Here is a 25,495-nt window from a genome sequence, read left to right on the forward strand (position 1 = left end):
CTCTGAGAAAATAATCTCTTCATCTTTGTCTTAATAGGATAACCTCTACTTTGGACTTGCTCACAAGAGAACATATCAATTCTACACCTCATCTAGACCATTCAGGTCTTATATAATTCAATCAATTCACCCTTAATTCTTATAAACTCCAGTGAAAACATTGATTCTCCTGCTCCTCAGATGCTACCTGACCTGCTGTGCTTTACGAGCACCACACTCTTGACTCTGATCTCCAGTATCTGCAGTCCTCACTTTCTCCAGTGAAAACAAGTCCAGTCTATCCAAACATCCCTCAGATGATAACCCATACATTCCAGGTAACAACCAGCAAACCTCCTCTAAACTATTTCCAATTCACTTACATTCTTCCTCTTGTACGTAACTAAAATGTACACAGTGAGAGAGACGTGGTCTCACCAATGCTCTGTATAACAGAAGCTGATCAACCTTGCCTTCATGTTCAACTGACAAGAGACTGTGAAAGGAAACTGGAGTATGCAGAGGAAACCAGTGCAGACATGGGGAGAACATGCAAACTCCACACAGACAGTTACCCAAGGCTGGAATCAAGGCTGGGGCAGCAGTGCTAACTACTGTATCTGGATACTAACTTACACACTAGAATTCTATAGTCATTCTTTAAGTACTACTCTGCAAGAGTATATAATTGCACATTTTTCTACATTATATTCCATCTGCCAAGGTTTTGCTCGCTCACTTAACCCATCTTTATCCCTCTGCACACTCTTTGTGACATTCTCACCACTTCCCTTCTCACCGATTTTTGTGTTATCCACAAACTTGGTTGCAGTACATTCACTTTCCTGACCAAGTCATATTTTCCTCACATTATATCCTTCATCTGTCAGAATTTTTTCATATTCTCTCAACCTGTCTATACCCATCTACAACTTTATCAGGGCATAAGACTGAAGACAGAAGGGGAAGAAATAAACTATTCAGCTAATTCAGTCTGCTCTGCCAGTCAATAAGATTATAGTTGATCACAATTCTCAATCCAGTTTTCCTGGTGTTTCTCTACAATGCTTGATTCCTTCATTGCTTAAAAATTTGTCTACCTCAGCCTTGAATATACTTAATGACCAGCCTTTAACATCTCTCAGTCAAGAATTCCATCGATTCACTGTCGAAGAAATTCTGATTCAATCTTGTCTTAAATGTGCAACTTTATTTTGGGATTACGTCACCTCTCGTTCTGCTAGATTTCAATGAATACAGGCCCAACCTGCTCAACCTCTTCACCTAAGACAGTATCGCCAAACCTAGCATTAGTCTGAAATAACCACACAGAGACTTGTATCTCTTCACCAAGTCACCCTTTATTTACACGTGGAGAGTTCAGCTCTCTCAGTGCCAGTCCTCAGAATGACCAGAGGCTCTGACCTTCTATTTATATCTGTCAGCCAGGGCTCTCTTATTGGACCAGATTAACAGCCCCAGCCAGGGAACTCATTATGAGGTCCACCTGACTGAGCTCATTATAATCACTACAAACCCAGTGAAACATCTTGAAAATTGAATTGTAATTATACCTTTCCTTAGAAAAGATGCCAAAAACTGTCCCCAGATTCCATCTGTGGTCTGACTCATGCCTTGCATCTTTTTAGCAAAACCTCCCTACTTTGATGCTCCATTCCCTTTGAAATAAACAACTTCTATTTGCCTCCCTTATTACCAGATGAAATTGAGCTGGCTTTTTGTGATTCTTGTTTGAGGACTCCCAAATCTCTGTCCTGTGGCTCTCTGTAGTCTTTCTCCATTCAGATAATATTCAGCTCCCCTAGTCCTCCTACCAAAGTATATAATTGCACAATTTTCCACATTATATTCCATCTGCCAAGGTTTTGCTCACTCACTTAACCCATCTATATCTCTCTGCACACTCTGTGACATTCTCACCACTTCCCTTCTCACCGATTTTTGTGTTATCCACAAACTTGGTTGGAGTACATTCACTTTCCTGACCAAGTCATAATTATGGCCCAACACTGCTCTTATGTCACAGGTTGCCTTGCTGAAAATGCTCCCCCCCAAAAAAATCTCTATCTTCTATTTGTTAGCCAATTCTCTATACAAGCTAATATACTACCTATAAAAGTGGACACATCCTATGTACACTTCACCCATTTTTTGCTGACTATCTCTATCTGATCCACAAATTTAACTACAATGCCCTCACTCTCCTCATCAAAATCATTAACATAAATTGTAAAAGGCCAAGACTTTGTAGGCACCACTAATCTTAAACTGCCAATCAGAAAATGGTCTTATTCTGCATATTTGTCATTTTCTGCCATCCAGCCAATCTTGTATCCATCCTAGTATGAAATCCCCTATACCAGGAGCTCCTACATGGTGTATAAACCTTAGCAATGGCATCTTGCCAAATGCCTTCTCAAAATCCAAGGCTCCCCTCTATCCACATTTGATGTTATTCCTTCAAAAGAACTCTAATCAATTGGTTAAATATGAAATTCTTTCACAAAACTATGCTGACTCTTCATGACTACTTTGAGTTTTACTAAGTTCTCTGGATAGTCCAAATCTTTTTTCCAGGTTGGAAATGTCAAAAACCAGGGTCTATAGTTTTAAAAAGAGGAGGAAAGTTTAAAAGGAGATTTGTGATGCAAGTTTTTTTTAACGCAGAGTGTGGTAGGTGCCTGGAATGTACTACTAGGGGAGGTGGTCAAAGCCAATATGATAGCAATGTTTAGGAGGCATTCTGACAGACACATGAACAAGCAAGTACAGGGATATGGGTTATGTACAGACAAATAGGATTAGTTTAGAATAGCATTACGGTTGGTACAGACATTGGGGCCAAAGGACCTATTCTTGTGCTGTACTGTTCTGTAACCTCCTTATTGACTGACAAATAACCTTTCCCATAACAAACATCAACCTACCAATTTATTGAATAGAGAGGTTATATTGCTACTTTCACTTTTGATGAAAATCTTCCTAGAATCTTGTGAATTATTCATACTACCTCATAAGCATCAAATCACCACCTATACTGTCTCATGAGTCATCTCTTTAAGACGGTTGAATGAACCCTTGCATTTCTCAGCCCACAGCTCCAACAGTCCACTCAGTACCACTTCCCTGGTAATTGTCATTTCATTGAGTTTCTCTTTTTTTTGACTAGATTAGATTACTTACAGCGTGGAAACAGGCCCTTTGGTCCAACAAGTCCACACCGACTCTCCGAAGAGCAACCCACCCAGACCCATTCCCCTGTATTTACCCCTTACCTAACACTATGAGCAATTTAGCATGGCCAATTCATCTAACCTGCACATTTTTGGACTGTGGGAAGAAACCGGAGCACCCGGAGGAAACCCATGCAGACACGGGGAGAATATGCAAACTCCACACAGACAGTTGCCCGAGGAGGGAATTGAACCCAGGTCTCTGGCGCTGTGAGGCAGCAGTGATAACCATTGTGCCATCGTGCCACCCAATTCTTTCCACCTCCTAATTTGCAGCTATTATTGCCAAGTTTTAACACATTCCCTCACATCACCATCTATCTATGCATCATTAACCTCATAGAATTGTCCCATTTCACACTACAGGAGGCGGCCATTGGACCTATCATGTTTGTACTAGTTCCTGAAAGAGCCACCCAGCTAGTCCCATTCTCCAGCCCTATCTCCTTAGCCCTCTAAATTCATCACTTTCTAATATATATCTAGCTCTCTTTTGAAAACTCCTTTAAATCCACCTCCACTACTCTTCAGGCAGTGCTTTCCAAGTCTTAACAACTATGAGTAAATAAGTTTCTCCTTGTCATATTCCTACCTCTCTTGCTGACAATCTTAACAGTGCGATCCCTAGTTAGTGACATGTACTTCTTTAACCTGTCAATATTGTTCATAATTTTGAAGAGCTCAATAAAGTCACCTCTTAATCATCTCTGCTCCAAGGAGAATATGCCCAATTTCTGTAATCTTTCCTTGTATCTAAAATCCCTTATTCTTGTTATCATTCTAGTAAACCTCCTTTGAACTCTCTCCAGGGCTTTAACATCCTTCCTTGAATAAAGGTGCCCAGAACTGAACATAATGCTCCAAATGTGGTCTGACCAATAAATTGTGGAGGTGTAGCCTTACTTCCTTGCTTTTGTACTCTATACCTCTATTTATGAACATAAGGATTCGATAAGCCTTCTTAGCTGTTTCAACTTGCTCAGTCACCTTCAGACATTGCACACTTCAATCTTGACATTCCTCTGCTCCTGTACTTCCTGAAAGTTGTACCATTGAGCCTGTATTGTCTCTCCATGATTCTTCTACAACATTGCATTCCCATGCATTTCTCTATATTGAAATTCAGCTGCCAGGTGTCTGCCTATATGACCAGCTTGTTAATATTCCCATGAAGTCACCCAGCACCATCCTCACAATTCACTATTCACCAGAGGTTAGTATTTTCTCAAAATTTAGGGATTTTTCCTCAATGACCAAATTATTTATATAAAATCAGAAGAAACAAGGGCCCCAACACCAATCTCTGGGAAGCAACACTTTCAACTCATCTCCAATCTGAGATACCTACCCTGTGTTTCCTATCTTTAAGACAACTGTTAATTCATGCTGCCAAGGACCCATTAATTAAAAACATTTTTGACGTGCTAACCAACCTGCCATGTAGTTCGATACCAAATGCTTTTTGAAAGTTCAACGATACAACATCCACAGCATTATCCTCGTTCACTGCCTATGTCACCTCAAAGAACTCAGTCAAACTTGACGGACAAAGCTTTAGCTTCCATCAGTTTTCCCATTTTTTTATGTCAAGTGGACAGGTTTGTTGTTTCCTGGGTTCTCCTTTGCCTTTTTTAAAAAAAACAATGGTGTCACATTTGCAATTCCCAGTGCCCTGGGACTAATCCCATGTTCAAAGAGGCCTGGAAAATTTCTGTCAATAGTTCTGCAATTTTTTTTCTATTACATTTCTCAGCAATATGGGATGCATTTTCTTTGTGAAGGGCAGGGGGCCCTGGAATGGGTTCACCCTGATAATAGGGGCCCATGCCTTGGAAAGCGTTGCAGTTCTGGTGGTGTCTGGTGACCTCTTGCTGGCCTTGAAAATCTATGGGAGATGGTGACATTTCCAACTGGAGTGCGGTCAGCTTTTTTAGCACTACTTCTTTATCTGATGTGGAGGTGCCAGTGTTGGACTGGGGTGGACAAAGTTAAAATCACACAATACCAGGCTATAGTCCAACAGGTTTATTTGGAAGTACTAGTTGGACTATAATCTGGTGTTGTGAGATTTTCAAACATACTACTGAGTTGCTCAACATTCACATTTTCAACTAGGCCATTGTCACCTTTTCTAATTTGGCAATAACAAAAGCAAAGTACTTATTGAGTACTTCTCCCATAGTATTTGCTTCAGGGAGCACCTCACCCTGCTTGTTCCTTATGGGCCTTTACTATTAATATGTTTCAAAAACATTTTACTATTTGATTTAGCACAGACTGACACCCTTCCCTTGTCCTTTCTTCTTTGCACAATAGCATGCTTCTCCCTCAAAGTCGCCATTAACATCTATACATCTGTTCAACAAATGCTCTTTTAATAAAAATAAAATACTGCAGATGCTGGAAACATGAAACAACTACAGAGAATGCTCGAGTAATGCAACAGGTCTGGCAGCATTTGTGTTTTCTTCTTTGCAGATATAGAACAGTACAAAATATCAGGCCCACCAACCATCTTATAAATAACAAATACATATGAGAGAGCATTGAGAATCAGAGGAGCCTTGGTGTGACTAAATTCCAAAAGAGGAGGAGGAATATTTCAGTTATCAGTTGACAAAATCAAGTATCAGATAACCATATGGCATTCAACATGCCCTCATGCTGCTGTGATGTCTATAGCATGTGAAATATCACAGAATCACTATGATATGGTGCAGAAGAAGGCCATTTGACTCATTTGCACTGACTCTCCCAAAGAGAATCAGTTATTATTATTTCTTGTTTTATCCCACATATCCTTGCATATTATGTCTAACCTCCTTGTATGCCTCAATTGAACCTGCTTCCACCACACTTCTATATTCCATACCTGAACTACTCACTGTGTAAAAAAAATGTTCTTGCATCATTTTTGCCTCCTTTGCAAATCACTTTAAATCTAAGCCTTCTGATGTTTGATCCTAGAGCACTTTCAAACCTCGAGGACTTCAGCAAAGATCAGGAACAGGGAGAGGAGTGCCCTGTCTCACTCTGCTGAAGCCACAGGCATCAAATTACAGAGAACTGCTCGGAAATGAAAGAGCAAAGGTTTGCAACATATGCATGTTACACAATGTTAGATTCTGTTTTATAATGCTAAAGCCATATAAATAAAATGTTTAATTACCACTTTCCAATTCTTGCATTCTGGCTCACAAGTAGCCTTTTCAGTTTTGATGATAAGTGAGAAGACATGAAGTGATGGTGCAAATAATGACTTACAAAAATGATGCTTCATTGTGTTCTGGGCACTCTTGGAAGTTGGGAATTAACAAGCAACCTTTGCAACTGGTGGTCAGCTGAGTGGGACAATTGGTATCCAAGTTAATCTCTGGAAGTACGTTGCTGACATCACTTTCTGCTCTTCTCTGCTCCCTGGAATTTGTGAAGGTTGCTCTGCCTGCTGTGTCTTGTTTATCCTTCAGGTGCAAATCTCGCTGTTTTGCGAAATGCAGTGTATCACAACCATTTTGGAGGCCCTACCTAGTATGCACTAATAGGCACATTCAAATATATCTACATGAAAAACACATCTGCAATGCTGATGGCTTCTTCAATAGCACATCTGGCAGTTACATATATTTCACTGTATCATTCTTGGGTACCTTCCTCAGGTTTCTGAGAGATGATATCAGCAACATTTAAGTAAGCAGCCTTCACCTGTGAGAAACCAGACAATATCCCTGTTTCCAGATGACAGGTTGCTCAGGAGGATGGGCAGCAGGATTAAAATACGTGGCAGTTGTCTGGGTATTCTGCACACATACTCAAGGATTATGTAATTTTGCACTTTGCTGAAATGTAAACTCTTAGAATTGACAGACACTTCTAACAGTTTTAAGGGTGCCTGAGGTACAAAGTATGCGAATGATGCTTTTTGTCTGTGGCAAGCTAAGCAGGGCCTCAAATTTAAGCGTGCACTCTTTTTGACTGGCGTCATTACAGGTGAAGTTGGCATAATAGATGGGCAAGGCAAGAAAGCAATTGATTATACATTTTCTATTTTATAAACTCTTGAGTTCCTGCAAATATCTCTGCATAAGCCCTGGAATGACCTGCCTCATCTTCCGCCTCGGAACACTTCAACCCCAGGGTATCAATGTGGACTTCAACAGCTTCCTCATTTCCCCTTCCCCCACCTCACCCGAGTTCCAAGCTTCCAGCTCAGCACTGTCCCCATGACTTGTCCGGATTTGTCCTACCTGCCTATCTCCTTTTCCACCTATCCACCCCATCGTCTCCTCCCTGACCTATCACCTTCATCCCCTCCCCCACTCACCCATTGTACTCTGTGGTACTCTCTCCCCACCCCCCACGCCTAGCTTATCTCTCCACGCTTCAGGCTCACTGCCTTTATTCCTGATGAAGGGCTTTTGCCTGAGACGTTGATTTCACTGCTCTGCTCTTCCAGCACCACTAATCCAGAATCTGGTTTCAAGCATCTGCAGTCATTGTTTTTACCTAGAAGCAAAGTAGTAGAGGAACTGTTGACCACAATGACTATCACCATCTGATGGACATCCTGAGCTTCCTTAGTAACTGGTGTGTCAACATGCCTAGGAAGCTCAACTTTGATCGAAGGCATTGTGTACCAGTATCGCCTTCTGCAAGCTGTACTTCTCTGCTGATATCTCCCTCCTAAGCAATTGTAGGTTTGAGAGCAATAAGGTTTTAGACTGGTGAAAATTCTACTTCTATTGTTGATTCAGTTCCTATGCTGTTGATGCCGTCATCTTGGTCCTCATTTGACATCTAGCACAACACAAGAGAGGTGACACCCATGCTAATCTGCAAGATCAGAATTCCAAAGTGTAGATAATAAAGAAACCTGGAAATGCATTACAGCCAAAGGTAAAACTGCAAAGCCCAAGTTAATATGCTATAATTGAGCCATGAACATATTGCAAGTTGATAATGCACTTCTACAGAGGGTGTGTTAAACAGTCTTGGTTTAACAAATTGGGGTGAAATACAGTTGGACCCAACTTCCTAAAGCTCACGTACTTTCTTGAATTTCATTCTCCACTGAATCCAAAGCCCAATAATATGGCAACAGCATCTTGTAAATTAAAAATGGCCCATACCTTAAATAAGAAAAATATGAATGTGATCACGTTTGATATTTATGCAAAATACCACCACTGATTATTGCGTGTGGCTTCACTTGATTATCTACTTCAAAAATTAAGACAGGCCGTAAAATGTAGAAACAGAAGTAGGCCACTCAGCCCATTGATTCTGCTTTGCCATTCAACGAGATCGTAGCTGATCAGATAATCCCAAATACCATAGTCCTGCTTTTTCTCTATAACCCATGATTCCCTTACTGATTAACATTCTGTCTGTCAGCCTTAAAATCCTTCATGACCAAACCTTTTCTCTTCCCTCAAGATTCTCAAGTTCAAGATACCCTACCTCTTTTGCCCATTTGCCATTTCAAATCCATGTCCCTTCCCACTTACCAAACCATGTCATGTGCATCCAACACATTAACAGCTAATCTGTGTTGTTTTCTCCTTGATCAGTTCTACCCTGCAAGCTACTTCCAAATCAACTGTCACCTTTCCTAACAAACTACTCTCCATCAACTCTATCAGTCCCTAATCCTGCTTTTCATATCATTCTGTTGCATCACTGCTCCCTTGTCTGTCTTTGATGTTCCCCAGTTACTATTTCCTAAAGTCACCTCCTTCTTTCTTCCCTCTTTAGGTTTTGATAAGAATAGTCAAAAGAAAATTTGCTGTCATATTCCTAACATAGCAAACTGACTTCAGATAAGGAATTTCATAATTTTCAAAGTACTGCTCTTGACAGTGAAATAAATTACTTTTGCCATGTTGGCAATTAATTTATCTGATCTTCCAACTTTCATTGATTTGATGACTACTCAATTCCTCTTTAACTGTCAAATCTGTGATGTTCAAATAGGAACTTTCATCTTGTCATCACCATGCAGTGCCAATATTAAAAAGCAATCAACTTAGTAGACAACCAAATTATGTGACTGAGGATTTACTACATAGCGTCATTGGATATATAAATAAATTCATTACATTTTTTGCATTATGTTCACAAGGTCCTTACAAAAGAAGATGGCAATCCAACTCAAACCATTCTAGGATTTTGCCTCTCCTACACTGCCCAGAATTCTATTGCATCGGTGATCATTCTCTCAATAATAAAGAAACCATCTTCATCAACAAGTTATTTATGCATTTGACACTCTCTCTTGAGTTGTGTTCTCAGTGTACATTTTGAAGGAGGATTCCAGATTAATCAATAATTGACTATCTTCTTTAGACTGAGGCCTCTACCCTCAGAGAGATTCCTGTTGTTGAAACCTGTTATGCTATTTTTGGAGGGCTGTGCTGGCATAGCTGATTATGTGTTTGATGTCCCCTTTGACATTGACCAGTTAAAAAAGCTACTGCTGAAATGTGGGAAGTTTGCAACATCATCTATTATCTCCCCAACAATAGTAATAGCTGGAGGGCAGGTGCTTGTCTTGAAGTTGAAAGATCCTTTACATGCAGAAGAGGTCAATGGGCATGTGGACTTTGAGTACAGTATCGGTTTCAGCTTTGCATTTGTCAGCAAATCCAAACTTGCAATATCTAAAGAGTGTGAGTCACCACCACAGTACCTTTGGGCATTGAAAATTTCCACAAGTAGTGTCCCTACAAGATGCTCAATGTGACATGGAAAGACGGATAAACAAACTCCAGCATCCACACAAAAGATAATTCCTCCAGCATTGCAACCACAATCTTTCAAAATCAGCTCTACTGGTCTGAACGGTATCAGCATGTCAAATAGTCGGCTTCCAAAGCAGATCTTCTTTTCATAGCTTAAGGATGGCAGCTAATCTTAAGTGGGATGGAGAAAACATTCTACAGATACTCTGAAGGTCTCATTGCAAAGGGAACAAATTGACATTGGCACATGGAAGGAACTGTGCCATTTGGCAACACCTCATCCAAAAAGTTACAACACAATCGGAAATGACCACAAACTCTGCTGCAGAAAAGCAACAAAAGCAGAAGTGGAGAGAGCAGAAAACTGTCGAAAGAAGTTGTCACCCTTAGGGGAATTCTTGCTCCCTCTGCCAAAGGAGCTGTGGCTTTGGGATTGACCTGCTGAAGTCACAAAGTCTGGCAGATGTCATCCTTATTTCTCAAGGCTGATGATGAAGATGGCAACTCCCTTTTTTTAATCATAATATCATCATTTCTCTGATGCGTCACTTCCAGCTGAAGTGTTTGAGTCTTTCAGCAGAATCCTGACTCTAGGCATGTGGCTTTTCTCTGATTGAATGACTCCCCATTTTTTCAAAGACTAGAACAGATCACAGTGCCCAATCTATGGTCTAACAAAAACACTTAATAATTTGATCACAACTTCCAATGACTGGCGTGCAAATGATTTAGCTTTAGAGCTCAGCATTTCCCTTCACTTGTGAATAAATACTTTGCAGTGCCTTTACATATTCAAATGGAGCAATTATGAAAACTCCTAAGTTTCAACTTCATTTTTGGCTGTTTCGAAATAATTCTGAGAATGGGCAAGTCAGATTTTTTTCCCTGTGACTGATAGAGTATATTAAATTTCATTGGCCATTGCTTGGTCCACTCACATTTTTGGTTTCTGTTATTATAAAATTGTTACTTGCCTCCAGTCCAGGTGCTCCTCCAATTTGATATCACTCAAAGATTTGACCAATCATGAGCATTCAGTGTCTCAATCATGTAATTGATTTAGTTTGAATTTCTAATTTTGGGGAACTCCATTAACTTTGCTAACCTTTTTAAAATCTTTCGGCTGATGTCTTGTCCATTTCCCAGTCATTATAATGAATTATCTAGTAGCTGTTTATGTGGCATTTTCTTCAAATGCCTCTTGATAGTTTATGTCAGTGATTTTTGAAGGTTGTCAGAATACAATGCTCTGCTACTTCAAAGAAATCAAGTAGATTATCAGGCAGGGTACACCCCTGTTTAAAGCCTTTTTATATGTTTACTTGCTGACGGCAGTACTAAAGCAAATTTATTTCAGACAACCAATTCCATTACTTTATCTGGAATTGAAGACTAATTGGTTTGATTTACTTGACTTGCTACTTTTTATGTTGATAAAGACAGACACCACAATAGCCAGTTGCTGATCTATCAGAGATTCCCTAGTGTTTACTAATTTATTTGTCAGTTCTGAGCATTGCCTTGGTATTATCATTTTAGATAAGTGCACTGTTTATACCATGGGTGAGAGTGCGGTGCTGGCACAGCAGGTCAGCCAGCATCTGAGGAGCATGAGGATCAATGTTTCGGGGCATAAGCCCTTCATTCAGGATTCTTGATGAAGGGCTTATGCCCGAAATGTCGATTCTCCTGCTTCTCAGAAGCTGCCAGACCTGCTGTGCCTTTCCAGCACCACATTCTTGACTTTGATCTCCAGCATCTGCAGTCCTCACTTTCTACTGTTTATACCATATGTTACAGATAAGGAGTGGAAGTAACCAATCAAAGCATTTAATACTAGTGCCCACTTTCTATTTCAGGACAACTGTATTTGCATCTTTTAAAGATGCTTTCCTCTTCTCTGGCAGTCTTTATGCTATTGTAGTACTAAAGTGATGTTTTATACTATTCTTTTTAACTCTGCAGTTATGCTGTTTTCTGTCTCTCTTTGCCCCTTCTGTTCTGTAAGGAAGCTGAAACAGATTCTTTTTCTGATTTAATTGTAATTGATTAGGATCATACCAGCTAAATTATGGTTTGCTAATCCTTAATTATTTATTTCTTCAGTCTAATTGGCATTATTCTTTTAAGGTGTTTGGTTTTGTTTCTACTTCTATGCTGGTAAATACCCTCCTCCAAACTATACTTTTAAAATGTTCTTATGTCCTTATTATTTAGCTTTACATGTGACCATTTTGCAATTATTGTCCCCCAGAAAATGGTACAACTTTCACTTATATTATATAATGTCTTGGCGATTTGCAAATACCAGGCAAAGATAAGCATCTGCTGGGCACTGGATTATGATGCATTTGGCAATTCTGGCTCATTTATACGAGATTTATTTGAATGTGGATTTCAATCACTTACTTTTTCTTGCATATATCCCTTTTCTCTTCACAGAGTAAACTAACCCCTGCCTTGCACTGGTCTGTAGCATAGCCACAGTATTAGCTTGGGATTTTTCACAGTAAAGATTTGTATCCTAACACAGAAGCGTATTGGATTATACAGTCTGTGTATTTACTTGTATGGCTATATGTTGTTATGATCCCAGTTGATGGGACTAGACAAGTCAGCTCTCAAATGAAATCTGCTTGGATAGAGGATGTATATATTTGAAAATTTAATTTATCAATGTGATGGTTATTCACAGACACACGCAGGTCAGTCTGCAGACTCTTCAGCACAGACATTTATTACACAAGAGAATAAAAATACAAATCAAGCTATCGAAATAGGTAGCACAGGAGGGGGTGCTTCCCTTTGTGGGAAAGTCTATGACAAGAAAACATAATCTCAGGGTAAGGGGTTGCCCAGTTCAGACAGAGTCAGGGAGGAATTTTTCTGAGGGTAGTCAGTCAATCTGTGAAACTCTTTATCTTGGAGGTCTGTTGACATAGTCTTTAACATTGAGATGGAAAGACTTTTTAAATCAGTAAGGAAATCAAGGGTTATGAAGAAAAGATAGGAAAGTGGAGTTGAGGATTATCAGATCAGCCAATTCTTATTACAGTGGAATGGCAGACTCGATCAGCCAAATGGTTTATTTTTGCTCCTAAATCTTATGGTTAAATATATTATGACAGTTAGAATGATCTTAAATCATTTGGCAAAGTTTCAACTTGCTCCTCAACACTACATATTAAAAGAAGCTCAAGACCAGTGACATTAGACCCTTTATTTCAATTCCTTTGTATTCTGCTTAACTGACTTGGAATACATCTTATCAAGTCCTGGGGATTTATGTAGCTGCATGCTTGCTAAAACATCCCATGCTTCTCCCTTATTAACCTTAACATATTTTTTCTACATCCTTATTCTTTCCCTCCTGAAGTGGTTGCCACCTAGATCATAGTTCTGTGAGAGCTGACTTCCTATAGGAACAGTCTTGCTGTGTGAATGCAGATATTGAATGGTGACCAACTAACTAGTTTTGTGATCTGATATGCATGGGTTGTGTAAAATTTCTCTGATTAAAGTAGTAATAGCAGAAGGTGTCATCTCATAACAAAATGAACAATTACTGCAGCTTCTAGAGACTGAAATTTCTCAGGTCTCACAGTTTAGCAGCTTCATTACCAAACACATTGCTCAATTTTTTTCTAACCTCTTGTCAGCTCCTCTGCTGAAAGCCTTATCCAAAGCTATGTTCTTCTGGATGGCCTCCCAATTTGCATCCTCCATAAAGTTGGGTGTACCCTAAACTTTGTCTGTATTCTAGTTCTTAATCTATCCAGTTCATTCATCAATCGCATTGGATCCCAGTTCGACAGTGCTGAGCAGAGAGACCTTGGAGCGCACATTCGTAGCTCCTTGACAGTAGAGTCATAGGTAGATAGGATAGTGAAGGAGGCATTTGGTACGCTTTCCTTTATTAGTCAGAGTATTGAGTACAAGAGTTGGGAGGTCAAGTTGTAACTGTACAGGACATTGGTTAGGCCACTGTTGGAATACTGCATGCAATTCTGGTCTCCTTCCTATCAGAAAGATGTTGTGAAATTTGAAAGGGTTCAGAAAAGATTTACAAGTTGTTGCCAGGGATGGAGAACTTGAGCTACAGGGAGAGGCATGGTTGACAGCGGAAAAGGTTTTTCTAAGATTATAAAAGGATCTTGATCAAAGGGTCAATGGGTTAAAAAATGGCAGTTGGAGTTCAATCTGGATAAATCTGAGGTATTGCATTTTGATACAACAAACAAGGTAGAACTTATACAATTAATGACCAGGCCTTGGGTAGTGTTGTAGAACAGAGGGACGTAGGGGTTCAGGTCCATAATTTTTGGAATTTTGCAACACATATAGACAGGGTGGTTAAAAAGGCATTTGGCATGCTTGCCTTCATTGCTCAGTCCTTTGAGAATAGAAGTTTAGGTTGTACAGGAAAGTTATGATCCATCTTCTGGAATACTGTGTCCAGTTCTGGTCACCCAGTAATACGAATGCTATCATTAAGTTGGTGAGGGTTAAGGAGAGATTCATCAGGATGCTGCTGGGTATGGAAGGCTTGAATTATAAAGAAAACTGGCTAGGATGAGACTTTTTTCAAGGAGCATAGGAGGTTGAGAGGCAACCATATATAAGTTTACGAAATGATGAGGGATATAGATAGAGTTAATGGGAGTTGTCTTTTCCCTAGGGTGGGGAATTTCAAGACTAGGGGGCAAATTTTTCAGGTGAGAGGAGAGAGATTTAAAAAAGACTTGGAGACAAATTTTTAGCAGAGGGTGGTTTGCGTGTGGAATGAATTTGCTGAGGAAGTGGTGGATGCGGTACAACTGCAATGTTTAAAAGACATTTGAATAAGTACCTGAATAAGAAAGGGATATGGGCCAGAAGCAGGCAGATGGGACCAGTTAAGTTTGGGATTATGTTTGGTTGGACCGAAAGGTCTGTTTCCATGCTGTCTGAACTCTATGACTGTGGAGATAATTGAGAGAATTCTTTCCAAATCTGCCAAAGTGAATTTTTCCACAAATCTGAAAACCTAAAGTCTTTCAGTGCTAACAACATGCACATTTCTAAACAAACTGGTTTGAATGTCTCACAAACTAAGTTGTTCTGTTAAAGTAACTTATTCACTGAACTGTCCTGATTCATTATCCAAGAAATGAAACAAAGCTGACTTCTGAACTCAACACTGGTGTCTTCTGATCAGAATTTAAAATAAACTTGCTCATCCTCATTTCTGAATTGAAAATAAAGCTGGAAGCCTTTCATGTTTGCTTTGTCAAAAACCTTAAAGGTATAAACACCACCATTAACACCACCAAGATTTACAGTCACCTATTCTTAAAAAGACTGGATTTGGTCAGTATTCCAGAAGGGCTTTCTGACCTTGTTTATTTTTCTTAAAATGAATTCTTTACAGAAACTAATCAATACAAATATGGCACTGTTTTGAAACCCAAATGTCAAAAATGATATTTTTGTTTAGATCTTTTATCACAATGCATGCATGTAATCTCTTGATACAACAGTTAATGAAATGACAACTATGTCAACACAAAATGACTAATCAAGGGTGTTCAAGCAATTGACAAAAATCAAATAAGCAATTCCCTACAAACCAATCAGTGGCAGATTGACTACAGCACATCATGCGTGTAATGTCACCAATTTGCATTACTTAAAACCAGCTTAATTCAAAAGATTCATGTTGCAGAATAAAAGCATGGCAGCTATACAAAACATCAGACATTTCCCCAATTTGTACAGTTGACCAATCTATGTAAAAGAGCAGGCACCCAGACTTCACCAAGATTGGAAAAAAAGCACAACAGAAGGCAGGGTTAATCAAGAAACAGGAATCATTAACTATGTATTGAAAACATTACAAAATTCATTTTCACAACTGTTATTGGTAACTACTTTTTCAAAAGCACTATTTAAAATATGGAGGAGGTAGGCCACTCAACTTATTTTAGTACCTCTAATTAAAGCCTCAATAATCACACAGCAGCATTGTTTAATGATTTCAAGTTCTTTGCCTCACCATTCTCTTAGAATTCCCATCTTTTGGCTAGTTCATTTTTCAAAGGTTTTCTGATATCAGTCCTGAATTTGCGTTTTATGAGATTCAGCCCATGTGCTCTTGGGGTTCCACTTCTCTCAATTAATTCAAGTCTTCTCAGTGCCCTCCTTTCCCTCTAATGCAAGGTTTTTAAAATTACTTCTTCCAGAAACTTCTGCATCCTAGTCTCAATCTGTCTGTCTCTCTCTCTGGTGTGTGAAATTTTCCAGAGTAGTTTTAAATCTAAGGCTCAGATAAATCCTTCAGTGCAATCCCTGACAACAAGAGAGGTGAGAAAAATGAACCGTTTTGCAAACAATTTTAATATTTTAAATTACTTCCAAATTGTCTATTTATAAAGACATATTTAACTTATGCTTCTACTCATTGTGGACATTCACATGGGTGAATAAGATAAATGGCAGAAAGAGAGTTTCAATTGCCTAACTTGCTGTGATTACTCATTTTTCAAGCATATATTCTTGCTATATGTGATTTGTTCCGACAGTATGTAGGCTATGTATATTTGGTTGGTAGTTAGCAGATATACATTTTAAGCAATAATTAAAGAAAGGCAATGCTAATATATAGCACTGATTGTACTATCAGAACATTCCAAGTCAATTTGAAGCCAATAAATTAGTCACTTATTATGTTTGCAAATATGGCATAAAGGAATGAGCGGTTTGGTGATAACAGCAGGATAGGTATTTGGTAGATCAGCAGAAGAACATCCCTACTCTAAAAATATCCCATTGCTCTACTTGAAAAGTCCAGACATGCACACACAATCTCAGTTTGACAACTCATCTGAAATAGAAACTTTTCAGTAGGTTATACACATTAGTCCAGACATAAAACTTGAACCCAAAATCTTCTCACTGAAATGCAAGAGGATCATCACTTGGCCAAGTTAACACTAAATCTACAGGTGCACAGTAGCTTGCGGCCAGACACCTCAGAAGATACACCACAAAAATGTAGTAAAAAACATTGATAAAAATGTAATTAAAATAACTTTTATCACACAGGATAGTGAGTGTATGGAATGAGTTGCCAGAGGAAGTGGTAGATGTGGGTACAATAACAACATATAAAAGACATTTGGACAGATACATGGATAAATAAGATTTAGATGGATTTGGGCCAAATGCTGGCAAATGGGATAAGTTTGGTTTAGGAAACCTGGTCAGTGTGGATGAGTTGGCCAAAGGGCCTGTTTCTATGACTTTATAACTATCTTCTGCATTTTTCACCAGCTCAAGAGTGCCACTGATTAGGCAATATCGCTACTCATTGAATAAAAAAAAGTTGTTTTGTTAATTGGGCTCATATCATGCTGAATGCATTAAGCAAAATTTCTGCACCTTCAATCTTGCCCAGACAAGGCACCAAGGGAAAAACATTTGACTAAAACTTCAAAAAAGGTAATACTGAAATTAACTCCTTTGTTAAACTGTCGCTCTGTTTACAGTTTTGTTTTTTTACCCATACATGTGATGTGGACATTGCTGGCTTGATTGCACATCCCTGCTTGACCTGTAAACATTGATGGCGAGTTACCTCTTGAACTGGTCTTTGGTTTGTCGGGACACCCATGGTGCTATTAGTAAGGGAATGCTGGCATTGTGACCAGTTGCAATGACAGTGTGACAATATAGTTCCAATTCAGCAAATGTAGGATTTGGAAGGGACCTTTCAGGCCTTGGTTTTCTACTGCTCAAATCCTTGGAGGTGTTGGGTTCCACAAGTATTTTGTACATAAACAAAATTGGATTAAGTCATATTCCTAGTATAGCAACACATTTGCTGATAATACAAATTTATGGATTGAATCATTTTTCTTGCTTTGGAGTTCAAGTTGGTTGGGGACAAGGCAATAATGTCTATTTGCCCACAGATCCTCTTTGATACCTGTCACCCAGCTTTGGACAGGATATTTTTGTCAAAATATTTTCTCTTCCCTCACTGATCTGTTCACTGCTCCTGACAAAGTGATTTTGGAAAAGAACTTGACTTTGCACAAAAGCATCTCAGAATGCTGATATTTTGTCAAGATTAAGGTTATATTTTTAGAGTGAGAGTGTGTGTGACCACCCTCTTCGCTCTTTCAAAGTCTGAACTATTTTTAAGAAAATTACTCAACAGTGATGCCCAACAAAGTAATGCCAGGATCTTTAGTCAAACCTTCTATCACTTTTACACAGACATATTAACACTCCTGGACGAAAATGCGAGAGATTGTACAGCATTATGGCAAACGTTTTTCAAAGTCACTTGTTGCTCTGCAAAAGCAAAATGTTCATTCATACAATACTACATGCAGTCTTATTAATAAATCTTGACATTAGGTAGAAAAAGCAATTGATTATTAATTTACCTCTGTATCCTTGATCAGTTTCCCTGAGATCTATCAAGGTAATGGGTTGGAAATTTAAATCCCACAAGCGAACACAACCATCTCTGCCTCCTGTGGCAAATCCTTCCTCACAGGCATTCATACTGAAGATTCCTGACTAAATGAATTTTTAAAAAATCACCTTAGTGTTATTGTGAACTTTTGTCACATGAACTCTTTACATGCAGCAATATAAAACAGATATTTTGAAAAAGGCAAGTCAGTTTGTGTTGTCTGCAGTTACAAATAATATTTGCACCTTAATTTGAGAGGCATGGAAACATATCAATTTTGATGTCTTGTTTCTCCAAAACATGGAAACTGTCCTCCCCCACTAGAAGCATGTAGAAAACCATCTTCATGGGACAGGGTGAGTATCTTCATCCTCAATCACACTAGACATCACTTGCTGGAAGTGGTTAGCAAATTCTGATACTTTGGGTTTACGATGCCAGACAATCTGTCTCTTGATGAAGATCACGATTGACACATTAGGAAAACATTCATCATCTTTCACTGATTTATGAAAAGGTGCATGGAATAACCTCAAACTGGCTTTTAGGATCAAACTGCCGGTTTATGAGGCTTGTGTTCTAAACAGCCAACTGCTTGGCTATAAAATAATAATGGGGGGTTTAGGTTAGAGAGGTCCTGGAAAAGCACAGCAGGTCAGGCACGTCTGAGGAGCAGGAAAATCGACATTTCAGGCAAAAGCCCTTCATCAGGAATGATGGCCTACAATTGACAAAAAAAGGAAGCTCAACAACTTTAATCTACATTGTTTGTAGAAAATTCTGGCTACCTCAACAAAGACAAAATGAGGTACAGAACATTCCCCTCCAAGGTAAAGCTCCAAAGTATGTGAACACTCCTCAAACGAAGTGACTGTTGGAAGACAGTCACACATCAAAGGATTCTGTGTTTGGTGAGGGAGCTGGAGACAGACAACCAAGAGGATGCCCAAAGCTCCCCACTTCAAAATTTTTGCAACTGTGACATGAAGGCCTTCAACATCAATTCTCATGCCTGGGAGACATTAGCTGGCTTCAGAAGAAAATAGCAACATCATTTGTGAGCTGGAGTATCCCTCCATGATTATAAGGTGCTTTGTACAGCAGCTTTGCAACAGATTAGATTAGATTAGATTACTTACAGTGTGGAAACAGGCCCTTCGGCCCAACAAGTCCACACCGACCCGCCGAAGCGTATACCACCCAGACCCATACTCCTACATTTACCCCTTCACCTAACACTACGGGCAATTTAGCATGGCCAATTCACCTAACCTGCACATTTTTGGATTGTGGGAGGTAACCGGAGCACCCGGAGGAAACCCACACAGACACAGGGAGAATGCGCAAACTACACACAGAGAGTCGCCTGAGGCGGGAAATGAATCCGGGTCTCTAGCGCTGTGAGGCAGCAGTGCTAACCACTGTGCCACCGTGCCGCCCACCGGCAACAGCAAAAATGACAATTCTCAACGACATCCAATAACAACTTGATGCGTGGCATTTGCAGAAGGACTGCCTGTCTTGGATTAGTCCCTTCAGCCATCAGCAAAAGTATGTCCTTTACGTTACTCCATTCCTCAATGGATTTGCTTTGCTGCATATCTGCTATTTTACGCAAATGGAAGGATACTGATGATGATGTGTAACATATAACATTATGGCATCAACAGTACACAAAAGTTCAGGTCCAAAAATGTTCTGTTTGCTTCTTAACTGATTAGACATTTTGACTTGAGCCAATTGAGTGCTCAAAAGGCTTTTTTAAAAACAAACAAAAGAAAGTGTGAGCACACTGACTGGAGTGGAAACACAACAGAAAATAAGACTAAAAAAGGAAAAAAGGTCCTGAAATATATTCACTATGGTTTTATAGATAAGCAGATAGGCCATTTGAAACCTGCAAAGTTCCATAAATACAGTGAGAGTTTAGTTAACACAATATGTTCTTGGTGTTGTTGTTTGTGGGATAAATGTTTATGCTGCATTTTCCATAATAGCATACAAAACATGATTAAATAAGGAAATTAAGCTACCAGTAGACAGTGACTGACTATCAACTAGCTGCATTGTATATTTTTTGGACAGTCTTTGACATTTATTTTTAATCACTTATTTTTGTCACTATTGCTTTGTCTCTGAGCATAAACATGTGTCAACATGCAATCACACATTGAAAATTTCAATAATCTCCATTTCACATTGAGACATTTTGAAATGCCTGCTGTATATTATCAATATTTAAATTTTAACAAGTAAATGCCATTTGGATGCTCAAAGCCTGAATCTAAAGTCATTGACACATTCAAACTTTGAAAACCAAAGGTTTGTCATTTATATGGATATCTCTTTTTGAAAATAATGGACATTAGTTCATTTTCTTTTATATTAAAAGCATAAAATTCTCATCATACGTACTTACCCCATGTGCACTGTGGACTGTCCGCACCAGATTAATCCCTTTCCATACATAAATATCACCATTTAATGCTCCTGAATAAGTAATCTCATCCCGTGCACATGCCAGGCACAAAATAGTCTGGAGTTCTCCAGTTTTACCAAACACACCCCGTTTTGCAGTCAAGGCATTCCCACATAAACTCCAAAACTGAAAAAGAAAATAAATATCAACTTTTGGTTTTTACATGTACACAAAGGAAGTGTTATTTGCAGATCTATAATTTAATATCCAAAGGAATAGAAAGTACGCTCTTTTATAGCATGCATTGATGCTTAACCTTATAAAATAGAGAGTAGATGTGTTAGTTCTAGAATTGAAAATGAATCACGTTACAGTGATAGATCATTCAGCCAGCTGGCCTAGCTGTAGTAATGTTTGTGCTAGAGGTCTATAGAATGTTTGCACAACTGGAAATAAATAACTCCCACATCTTTACCGTCACACACATTGTCTATCCTCTTTCACAATTTTAATCTTGCTTTCAACTGCTTATTCCAAAAGTGCTCCAAGAACAGAATTCTAAGTTAAAATACGTTCAATATTTCATTGTCCAGAAGAATGGACATTTAAAAAATTGCAAAAGCAGTTACAGTTAAAATTACAAGCATACACCATTTCAATAATTAAGTATAATAAATACAGATGTGAGATGCTGTAATGAGAAAGTGTTTCAGACAGTTTTGTATTAGAAAGGAAACCACGGCACACATTTAAGTAACTCCTCAGATTATAAAACATGCTTATAATCAAGCTGACCAATTCCTCAAAAAACGTTTGTGCCATATGAAGGACGTATTCTGCAAAGCTCCACTGAAGCACAGCCATCAACTCGGATTCCTTATTGGATAACTGAAAACATCAAGTGCTCACCAATGAGATTCTCATCAATCTACTTCAGGGGAAAGTGGGCATGGAGGGAAACAAAGGGATTTGCATCTCACATAATCCATCTCCAGTATCATCATCTAGAGAATAAAATGACAGACTGCCTTTCCTGATTTTTACTTTTACTTCTTGCCTTCATGTCTTTTATGATTTAAACATTAGCCCAGGCCAGAAAAGTGATTGAAACTGGTCAAGAAGCCAAAGAAGGGCTTAGAGACATTTGCTAAATATTTTTCTTCTATTTGTCCTACTTTTTAAATCATTTTTAGATGTTGTCAGTAGAGTTGTAACATGGAATTGCAGGGGACAGACTGTCCTTAATTTTGTTTTATTGTAATGGTAAAAGAAAAATCTGTTTTAACTATGCAAGCTTGCAATATTTTCCAGCTTAACTACTGGTGAGCAAACATCCTGACTGGGCCCATATACTCTGAAAGCTATACATTACAATAATTGAATTGTTAGAACTAAGCATGTTATCTTACACATGCCAATGAATAAAACACAGGTTTTACTTTTAAGAAATATATTCTCTTTATAAAGACCATCATCTAAATGAATAGACAAAAATAATAGCTGAGGAAAAAGCATGTAGTGTAGCAACATACAACAGATAATACCTCAAAGTGGTCACTCTGCTACTGAGTTCATCTTAAATCATTTGCAATTACTTGATGAGATCATGTTTAAAGAAGACCTTTTATTCAGAGAAATGCAAAATATAGTGATACATAAAGGTCACATAAAGGAATATTTTTATATAAAGGAATAATGCCATCCGGGACTGTTCGTACAATCAATCTAAATGCTTAAATGAAGGAGACAGTGGCGTAGCGTTAACAACGCTGGATTAGTAATCCAGAACCATAATGTTCCGAGGGTGTGAATTCGAATCTTACCAGAGAGATAGTGAAATCTGAATTCAATAAAAATCTGGCACAATTGCCATAGAATAACCCATTTGGTTCTGTCCTTTTTTAAAAAAAAGGAAATCTATTACCCTTACCTGGTTTGCCTTAATGTGACTTCGCAGAAACATGATTGTCTATCCCTAATTGTCCAGAGTCAATAAATGCTGACCTAGTAGTAATGTCTGTATTCATTGTAAGAATGAATTAAATTCTCCTTCGTAAATTAAATGGCACATTTCCCCACATCCTCTATTTACAAGTTGTTCTGCTATAATACGCATATTATTAACACAAATTCGTTATAACACAATTGACAAATTGGGGACACTGTTTCTAAAGTGCAAACTTTTGAAGCGTGTATTGGTTATAACCCCATTTGTTTAAATGATGCTACTTTTACATGATTTTCTTATAACACGGGATTGCACAAAAATGGAACTACCGCGTTATAGCAGGACCAACTATCGTTTGACAATCAGGTGAAAACAAATCCATCGTGACGAGGTGGAATGGTGAATTGTGAGAAGATACCGAGATGTTGCAGTATGATTTGGACAGTCTGAGTGACTGGACAAATGAATGGCAGATGCAGTACTTTGTGCATAAATGTGAGGTTAACCACTTTGATAGCAAAAATAGGAAGGTAGATTATTATTTGAATGGCTGTAAATTGAGAGAGAGGAATGTTTAACAAGACCTGGGTGTGCTTGTGCACTAATCAATGCAAGTAAACACATAAGTACACAGCAGGCAGTAAAGCAAGCAAATAGTATGTAGGCCTTCATATCAAGAGGATTTGAATACAGGAACAAGGATGTCTTGCTGAAATTATACAGGGTATTAGTGAGGGTACACTTGGAATATTGAGTGCAGTTCGTTCCCCTCATCTGAGGAAGGATTAGATTAGATTACTTAGTGTGGAAACAGGCCCTTCGGCCCAACAAGTCCACACCAATCCTCTGAAGAGCAACCCACCCAGAACCATTCCCTTACATTTACCCCTTCACCTAACAGTATGCACAATTTAACATAGCCAATTCACCTGACCTGCACATTTTTGGACTGGGAGGAAACCGGAGCACCCGGAGGAAACCCACACAGACACAGGAGAACGTGCAAACTCCACACAGACTGTTGCCTGAGGCGGGAATTGAACCAAAGTCTCTGGCGCTGTGAGGCAGCAGTGCTAACTACTGTGTCACCGTGCCGCCCACTAATATTCAATGTTCTTGTTGTTGAGGCACTACAGACTGATTTGTGGGATAGCAAGACTGATATGAGGAGAGATTGAGTTTGGTTAAGATTGTATTCATTGGAAATTAAAAGAATGGGAGGGTAGGATGTCTCAGAAACTTAAAATTTTACCAGGACTAGACGTAGGAAGTTAGATGTAGGAAGGATGTTCCCAGCGATGGTGTTCAGAACCAGAAATTATACTTTAATAATAAAGGGATAAACCCTTTACAACCGATAGCAGGGAGTGGGGTCGGTAGTTTCTTCACCCAGATAATGGTCTGCCTGTGTAATTCACTACCACAGAAAGTGGTTGAAAACAAAACATTGTTTTCAACAAGGACATAGATAAAGCCCTTGATTAAGGGGATCAGGGGATATAGGAGGAGGGCTAGATTAGGGGTATTGAACTCAATGATCTGGCACGATCATATTGAATGGCAGAGTAGGCTTCAAGGTCAAATGTTTACTCCTATCTTCTATGTTAATGGGCAGAATCTTGTCCTTTCCACCCTCATGCTGACTAAGCCACTGTCAAGGGTATTAAACAGGCAATTAATGCCCAATATTTGGCAGGATCTTGATAAGCAAAGCTGAAAAATGTATTGCTGGAAAAGCACAGCAGGTCAGGCAGCATTCAAGGAGCAGGAAAATCGACGTTTCGGGCATAAGCCCTTCTTCAGGATTCCTGAAGAAGGGCTTATGCCTGAAACGTCGATTCTCCTGCTCCTTGCTTACTGCCTGACCTGCTGTGCTTTTCCAGCAAGACATTTTTCAGCTCTGATCTCCAGCATCTGCAGTCCTCACTTCCTCTTGATAAACAAACTCTGGCATGTGTAGCTATTGGCTTCTGGGGAATCTTATGTTCAAAGACACTCACTCAGTGCCTGATCGTGTGATCTGGCATCAGAAAGTAGGGCCCACTAAGTGACACCACCCTATACTTTTTGCCAATATTCCCTTTGCCTCCTCCCCTGTGACTCCCTTTCCTCCATGACTGTCCACTTGCTCTAGATGAATGTAGCTCCAACACTCAAGAAGCTCAACACTATCAAGTACAAAGCAACTCACTTGATTGATATCCTACCCACCATCTTAAACATTCATTCCATCCCAGTACTCAGTGCCTGCAGTGTGTACCATCTTCAAATGCATTGCAACAATCAGCACCATCCAAACTCACAGCCTCTACCACCTGGAAGAATGCACAGAAACACCAAGTTCCCTTCCAAACGATGAACGATCCAAACTATATTGCTGTTCATCACCAGGTCAAAAACCTAGCAACTCTAACAGCTCTGTGGCTGCGCCTATATCAGATGGACTAGAAAATGTGAATGGGGGAAGGGAAGAGTAAAACTCCAAGGAGTATAAATGGCTAATGGGTAACAAAGAAGCAGGTTAACATCTGTCAGGGTGGATTCAACTGCATGAAAATACATGAAAAAAGAAATGAAAGGAAAGGAGAACTCAGGAAAGGTTATTAAAGTCTCCAGCACACAAAATAGGACAGTGTTTGGAAAAGGTGAGGAATCAACTTTTAACACATTGGATAAATGAATGACAATAAGAAG

The 25,495-nt window shown here is 39.1% G+C and overlaps 1 protein-coding gene across 4 annotated transcripts in view; it reads right to left on the reverse strand.

The window, feature by feature from the left end:
- LOC132818362 (echinoderm microtubule-associated protein-like 5) overlaps positions 1–25,495 on the reverse strand; it is a 230,332-nt gene that overhangs the window by 150,923 nt on the left and 53,914 nt on the right. For all 4 annotated transcript variants that reach the window (XM_060829315.1, XM_060829312.1, XM_060829313.1 and 1 more), the window contains exons 5-6: positions 20,854–21,039; positions 18,403–18,538 (exon numbers count right to left, since the gene is read on the reverse strand). In XM_060829315.1, coding sequence (XP_060685298.1) covers positions 18,403–18,538; positions 20,854–21,039 — 322 coding nt within the window. The remainder of the gene's footprint in view (positions 1–18,402; positions 18,539–20,853; positions 21,040–25,495) is intronic.

This window comes from Hemiscyllium ocellatum, chromosome 8 (assembly GCF_020745735.1).
Source record: "Hemiscyllium ocellatum isolate sHemOce1 chromosome 8, sHemOce1.pat.X.cur, whole genome shotgun sequence".
Lineage (NCBI taxonomy): Eukaryota > Metazoa > Chordata > Chondrichthyes > Orectolobiformes > Hemiscylliidae > Hemiscyllium > Hemiscyllium ocellatum.